This window comes from Protomyctophum parallelum (genome assembly GCF_964188405.1).
Source record: "Protomyctophum parallelum genome assembly, chromosome: 19".
In the NCBI taxonomy this organism is placed as follows: Eukaryota; Metazoa; Chordata; class Actinopteri; order Myctophiformes; family Myctophidae; genus Protomyctophum; species Protomyctophum parallelum.
The window spans coordinates 36,179,211-36,186,710 of NC_139717.1; the positions used below are offsets into that span (position 1 = coordinate 36,179,211).

The 7,500-nt window shown below is 42.3% G+C and overlaps 1 protein-coding gene across 1 annotated transcript in view; it reads right to left on the minus strand.

The window, feature by feature from the left end:
* Positions 1-7,500, minus strand: part of syne1a (spectrin repeat containing, nuclear envelope 1a) — a gene marked incomplete at its 5' end in the record, with an annotated part of 181,085 nt that overhangs the window by 16,682 nt on the left and 156,903 nt on the right. Inside the window, 4 exons of the mRNA XM_083790017.1 lie at positions 259-446; positions 1,952-2,114; positions 6,253-6,419; positions 6,889-7,047. Coding sequence (XP_083646143.1) covers positions 259-446; positions 1,952-2,114; positions 6,253-6,419; positions 6,889-7,047 — 677 coding nt within the window. The remainder of the gene's footprint in view (positions 1-258; positions 447-1,951; positions 2,115-6,252; positions 6,420-6,888; positions 7,048-7,500) is intronic.

The following is a 7,500-nucleotide window of genomic DNA, read 5'->3' on the forward strand; positions in this document are numbered from 1 at the left end:
ATTCATTTTTCATGAACGAGAATAGACAAAGACAATCTAACTACATTTTATACAATTTTAAATAACCTAAGAGTATCCTGAAAAGTACCAATTTCACTTGTGAATTAAACTTAAACAATGAGATGCTACTGTACCAAACTGTACACAGTGTAAACAAAGTGGCTGAGTGAAGAAGGAGACCCGTGTACAGTGTGCATTATGTCCGTGTACAGTGTAGGAGACATTATAGCGTTGTTCATCCAAAGAAGGGAGACTGACTTGAGCCTCCTCTCCATGGACATTGCGCAGATGTTTCTCCAGCGACGGTCCAGACCCCTGGTGGCCTGCTGGATGGAGTCACACTCCGTCTCTGTGGAGCAGGCGTCACAGTCGTGCAGCAGCACCTCACACAGGTTCAACACGGACGCCACTCCCGTGCTGTGCTTCTCTATGTCCCTCTGCAGGTCCTGGAGAGGAGGAATATTTCAAATAAAATGCTCGTTAAAACGTTAAAATGCAAATAAAGGCATTTTAACGTAAAGACTTGCACGGTGCCAATAGACCTCACTAAAACCATCAGAATAAAGTAAATGAAATAAAAAGGCAAACAACTCAACAAAACAACGGATGAGAACGAACTAAAAGGCTATGGATTTGTTTAGTCTGGAACGAAAAGAAACATCAGCCTTTTGCAATGTCATCCGTTGTGTTTGTTTAACACATCCTTGGGCAACAGACACACAGTGAACTGATTGTGTGACTCTGTCTGTCTGCAATGAGACACAGAATGCTGTATATAACTGTAGGAAGTGCACGTGTGGTGAACTCCAGCTATGGAGAGGAAATAGGTCACTAGGTTCTCAGACTCCGGTTCTGATTTAGACCTGCGTCTCTTGGCAGAAGGATACGGAGAGAGAGCCATTCGATCTACCTCAAGTCAAATAGCCAGAGATACAGTACGTAGGCTACATGAGCCATACTGTAGTGTAGTACTACTCTCCCAGTGTAGTTTCCTCATTTTGTTCGGCTCAAGTGTTCGCATGTTTTTATTCTAACCAGCTTGTGAGTCACGTTCTCTTCTCTCACAATCTTCTTGCGTAACATAAGAACAAATGTGTATTTGTCTGCATGTCTATCCAAGTTGTGTGCATACAGTGAGTAAATCAAATACAATTAAACAATTAAAGTGTAAGTGATATGTTTTTGTTAAAATAAGTGTTAAACAGCTCTATATTCCGAGATCATTGCTATTTGCTACTATAGGGAAACTCAACTGTGGAATGGGCGCTCCGGTGGCACAGGAGTAAAGAACCTGCCTAGGCTACAACTGTGGAGTCTACAAGTTATAATCCATCGTGATGCGTCTGGCTTGGCCAAGCGTCTTTAAGAACACAACTGGCCCGTGTTTGCGGGAGGGAAGATGGGCGGAGAGCGTGCTATAGAGTGTTTGTTCAGTAGCAGTCTCCCCGTCTCTCCAGGTCTTTAGTTAACAGGTCAGGATACCAATTTTAGCCAAGCAGGAGAGAGAACTAATACAGGATAAACCAGTGAAATTGGAAGTGATGAAACAAAATTGGTATTGGTATGAAATTTAAGCTGATACAGTAATGATAATCATAGTGAGTGACGCATCTGAACATTTATATTCTGCTAATTAAAGAGCTTGAAAGACGTGAAGACACACATTACGGAGCAAACACTCCAAAGCAATGATTATCAGAATATTGAGGTTTATACTTAAAAATAAATAAAAAAATATAAACATTTGTAATCACATTTTGTGGTGGCTTCATATTTTATTCTTTGAAGGTTCTTTCTTTTAATTGTAAACCCAAATGTATCAAAACTGTGATATCAGCTGATGAATACTGAAATCCACCAGCCACTATAGTTAACCAAAACCTTAATGTGCTGCTGCTATCATGCCTTCATGATCATTATTGTTTGGTCTGCTGGTCCCTCAGTATTGTACCTGCTGCTGGTTGAGTTTCCTCTGGATCTCCAGGTCGTCACAGGTGTCATAAACGATGGGCCTGGACAGGTCTGTCTCGATGTGAGCCAGCCAGGAGCGCAGGCTGCTCATGTTCTTGTCCAACTGCTGCACAGCCACCAGGGTCTCCCTCAACTTCTTGACCCTGGGAGAGTGTGTGTGTGTGTGTGTGAGAGAGAGAGAGAGAGAGAGAGATAGATAGAGAGAGAGAGAGAGAGACACACACAAACAGAGTAAGTAACACGTACAGTATACCACCAGTTCACACAGAGAGATGTACTACTTTCCAGTTCTGTTACATCATCCGACAAGAAAAAAACAAACCAAATATTTCACTACCCAAACGTATAGACAATCATCTCTGGCAAGAGATCAATCCTATTCACTAAAACCATGATCCTGAGGAGGAAATATAATCACACAGAGTGGTTGTAAGTAACACACTTGGCATATGGCATTCAGCATAGCAACATGCAATGCAAGCCACTGACTTTAGCTAGGACCTGTGTGATGAAAGATGCTTTCATTCAACAAAGTATTATTAGTATTACAAGTATTTAAGGGATAATCAAATGTCCATTCAGCTGTAAAGGACACTGTTTATTATTATTTCCATAACATTGTGTTAATGGAAAATGGACACAACAATATGGAGACACAAACACTGAACACTGCAATCAGTAATATGACACTTCAGCTTATTATTTTAGAGCCGAGTGGATATTTGGAGGTTTGAGGCGCCATGGATTTATTTAGACATGTGTTTGGAGGGAGATATTTCAATCTAGTCTCCTACACACACAACAACTGGGAACAATTTGGGACATGTCTTCTTTAGCAATGCATCTACTGTGTTACAACAACTGCCAGTGTCAAAGCAGCCAAATGTTAACACCCAACCCCAAATTTGCAGACACATGACTCTCAAGTCTCACCAGAGGAATCCGTCAAGAATCTAGGCAAACATTCAAAGCCATTCTTTCATTGCACAGACTAATTAGGATGACTTCAGTGTACTACTGCGGGACACATTTAACAGGTCAGTATGACTTTAGACACTACAGCTATGTTACTGCAGCTTGTATGCAAACAACAGCACACCACGGATCTGGCGCCATACTGTATCTGTATGATTTACACCACATTGGAGTGTCCATGGAGCTGTCATCATCAGAATACCATGCCTGGACATATGCCAGCCTGCTTTATGTGTCTCACATCATCATGCACTGTACATCTACAATACTTAATTGAGACACTTCAGCTCAGATTGACCATAAACCATTTATTGCAAAGCTATTGCATGTTAGTATGGCGGTGTGGCTCTGCTCATCTGCGTATCGAGACAGGTCTGATATCACATTTGATATATCCAATTATCTGTGCACCGAGACAAAGCTCTGATATCAACGACCCCCCCAGAGCAGAGCCAAAGATACAATAATCCATGGCCAACAATACACAGTAATAACACATCAACACATGATTCAACACAATGAATCTACACAATCGCAAACAATACAATAATATCCCATAACACCTGGACTAAGAACTACAGGGAGGAGCCCCCCCCCTCCCCCCACCCTGACAAGAACTTGGAATTGTAGAAATGAGTCAAATGACATTGAGTTTGACACTCAGATACATATTGTGAAAATAGCTGATCATGTTTGCCTCTTTCTTACGTAATATTTGACAATTTGGTCAATTTGGTAATAAAAAGGTCGTATTGTCAATTGTCAGTCGTTTAGTTTACCAGAAAAAATAAGGTCTTAAAGGAAATTGTAAGTTTAGAAACGTGCAGATACACTGTATACACTGGTTTGTTTACTGTTGAGTGAGAAAACAATGTTGCACATTAAGCTAATGATCCCCCCTAATGGCTATACTTTGTGTGGCAAATCCCCTAATATTATTTAACCAAAGTCTGGTACAGTACACACCATTTCCCAAAGGCAAAGGATATTTCAGCACAATACTGAGGATCTGTACACAAAGCTAAAATAATGATCTGACAGGCAGCAACATAAAAGCCCACTACAGTGTGCCCCTGGATGAATCAGATTTCATTCTCGGTGTCCTGCAGGTAGGAATTGGACTAACTTTATACAACATAGTGATTCTGATGCCTTCCAAGTAAATTCCATTGCTTTAACGTTACTTCACAAAGCAAACCTGGCAAACACAACAGCTCACTATCTTCACTACTATCTTCAAAAACAACAATTCAAAGCATAAAGTTCCAAGATTGTCCTGCCTGTTGACATCGCAGTCACACTCCGGCAGATCTGAGTCGTCGATTGGACATCCTGCCATATTATCCGTCCCCAAGTCCAGAACCATGGGGGTGAATTCCCAAGTTCCCAAAGTCAAAGCTAACAACAGAGGAGCTATATCCTACTCTTTTGTCTAAGCCTTGCAAATGGTACTTTCTCTGTCCCTTGGCTTGGGGGGCTTCACAAGTGTGCACAAGTGTGACTTGTCAACTGCTGCCCTCCGAGTAAATTAAAAAAAGAGAAACAGTCGTGTGTGTATGTGTGTGTGTGTGTGTGGGGGGGGGGGGGGGGGGAGCTGAGAGTGACAAGTGCTGCTGTTTCTAAAATAGGACTTACAGTCAGAGGCATGTGCCACAGAGGTGGCCCATGGCTGGAATGTCATACAGCAAATGTGCGCATGTATATAGCGAGCTTGAACTGCAGCCAGGACTCCCAAGATCCATGCATACAAATCACGGCAGCGGAGTGCACAGGGAGTGAGCAGGAACGCATTCCAATGAAAATGTTCTTCTAACGGAATAAAATATCCATTCATCAGATAAGGAGAAAAGAAGACAAACGTCCACAGAGATTAGCTAGGATGTCTCCGAATTGAAAAGGTTCGAAGCGCTGTTCGTTTGACGAGGCGTCAAAGTGACTTCTTGTCTGGTTGTTTTTGTTGAAGTCAGAGACTGAGAGGCATCATGCAGCTGTCTCCATGAGGTCACTGACTGTCCCTCCCTCTTCCTCTCCCTAACAATCCCTCTCCTTCTCTACGCCTCCTCCATCCCATTCCCTGAGGTCAACAGCCGCAGATGAAAAGAGTCCAGGGTTGGGGTGGGGTTAAAGAAAAAAACTATCTAAACAAAAGAATGGAAAATTAATAATAGTTAATAATAAAGTATAATTATTAAGAATGAATTATCGCTCACTTTATACTTCAAACTATTCAAAAGTCAATGACGAGTAACATAGTAGCATGTTACACAAAGGCATGGGGCTGGTCCTCTACATGATTTTTTTTTATTTTACTACTGGATGGACGCCCCACTGATGCTATAACTGTGACCTCAGGAAATGCCTCAGCTGCATTGTGGGAATAATTAATTTGCCATGTGTGTTTGAATATCAGATGGGAAACTATGGCAACAAACGCAGTCATGGCTAACAATTCAGAAACCTCCACTAGGAGGAGTGATGGACTGCTCGATGGGTGAGATGAACACACAGTTCACTTAGGAAATCTGACTTTTTGGCCAGAAAGGGATTTTTTTTCACCGGAGGAAAAATATTCTCTGGGCAAATTATCGGTAGAGGGCGCAGCGGAGTAACTAAAAGTATTTTTTTTCCCGGTGGAAACAAAATCCCAAAAGTACCGTTTATACGTGTGGTGGGGGGCTCCAAGTGCGTCCACTAAGGAAAGTAGTCTTTCTATTGACACAACCGGTCTTTGTATTGGTGAGTAGGTCAAACGTTCGTGAGATTTCCACAAAAGAGGAGAGGCTGGTCTGATTTTGATTTGAGATTTAAAACTGAATGGTGGACCAGAGCTAGTTCTGGCCCACCATCTAATGAAAAAGCCCATAGAGTTATAAAGGATGGAGAGTGGGCTGGGAGTGACAGCCCCTGCTATTCATTTCAATGGAGGTTGCTCAGTGGCGTTTTGAAGCATCCGGAAGAACGCTCTACTAGTAACGCTCTACCAACTAACAGTTGGTGGTCAAAATGCTTTAAATGTTTTAATTTACACGGGCAGCTTTGGTAGCTTCAATGTTGGCCACCCCACAAAAAGTAGCTGATCTAAAAGCTTACAACACACATTGTATCGTGATGCGTTGTGAGCTTGTACATTCGCTAATGTTTACGTTTTCAGACAATTTCTAAACAAGTTTTGATATATTGATATTATTTTGGTACCTACAGTATAATGACCAAAACAGGGAAGCCAAGGATTTCCATGATCTTGCGTTACCATACTGTCCCCCAGAAGGGAGAAGGAAGCAGAGGCCTGCATGCTCCACAACCCACCTGGCAGCAATGAGGTCCAGGAGATGTTGCCAGCGCTCGCCAACCTTGCTGAGTTTGTGTTGGATCTCGGCAGCCTTGCTGTCGTGGCTGGACCTGGCCAGGCGTTCCCCCATCACCTGCAGCTGCTGCTTGTTCTCCTGGGCTACGCTGATCTCCTCCTGATAGTCCTGGGATGCACACACACACACGCACACGCACACGCACACACACACACACACACACACACACACACACACACACACACACACACACACACACACACAGAGAGAAGAACCGGGTCAAAGTTGGCTACAGCCTCAGTCAGCTGAGTCAGAGACCACAGAAATGTGGACCCAGTAACTATTAAAGATGGAGTGCCGTGATCCCCCCCCCCCCCACCTAAAACATGATCATCAGGAACTATGATTATACTAGGAGAATTATTTGTATTGTAAGTGTACAGAAAGTACAAAACAGAAAAAGTACAAAAATCACGGCACTCATCTTTAAAGAAATTGCATATACAAGCGTACTTCATGCTATTTCTTTGTTTTTTTTTTTAAACGTGGAAGTTCGAGAACTACTGACTTAAAGGCATTTGAGGAATCGGCCTCAGGTCTCAACAGGTTTAAGGGTTACATTAAAGGCTGAACTTACCTTGCGCAGCTTGTCGATCATCTCCTGGATGCTGATGTCTCCGTTCTGGGACACCCTGCTCTCCATGTGGGTGAGCCACTCACACAGCTCCTTGTTCTTGTCGTTGAACACCGCCCACTCATTCAGCTTCTCACTCACCTGCTGCCTGCGCAGGGACAGCTGCCGAGAACACAGGACGAGAGAAACCATCCCAAATAGTACAGTTAGTAATGGATACCGTGTGATCAATTAGAAATGAAAGAATGGAATTTACCCATTAAAACCGGGAAAGCATCTGTGTCATTTTATCTATATATATACATAGCACATTGGTTGGCTATTCAAAAATAGCAAATACAAGCCTACAGCTTGTACATTCTATTAAAAAACATATTGTGACAATTTGTGCAAATCTTTGAATATATATATTTTGATATACTGAAGGACCTCCTGGCACAAAAAGCCTTTCAGATCAGCAGCCATATATAAATAATACATTTTGACATAAAAACAAAAAACTTGAGCACTACTGATATAGCAACATACGTTTTATTGTAGTATTAGGCTTAGAGAGGGACACATGAAAATGATTGTGATTTTTGTGACGGATTCAGCCAGATGGAAAAAATTGGA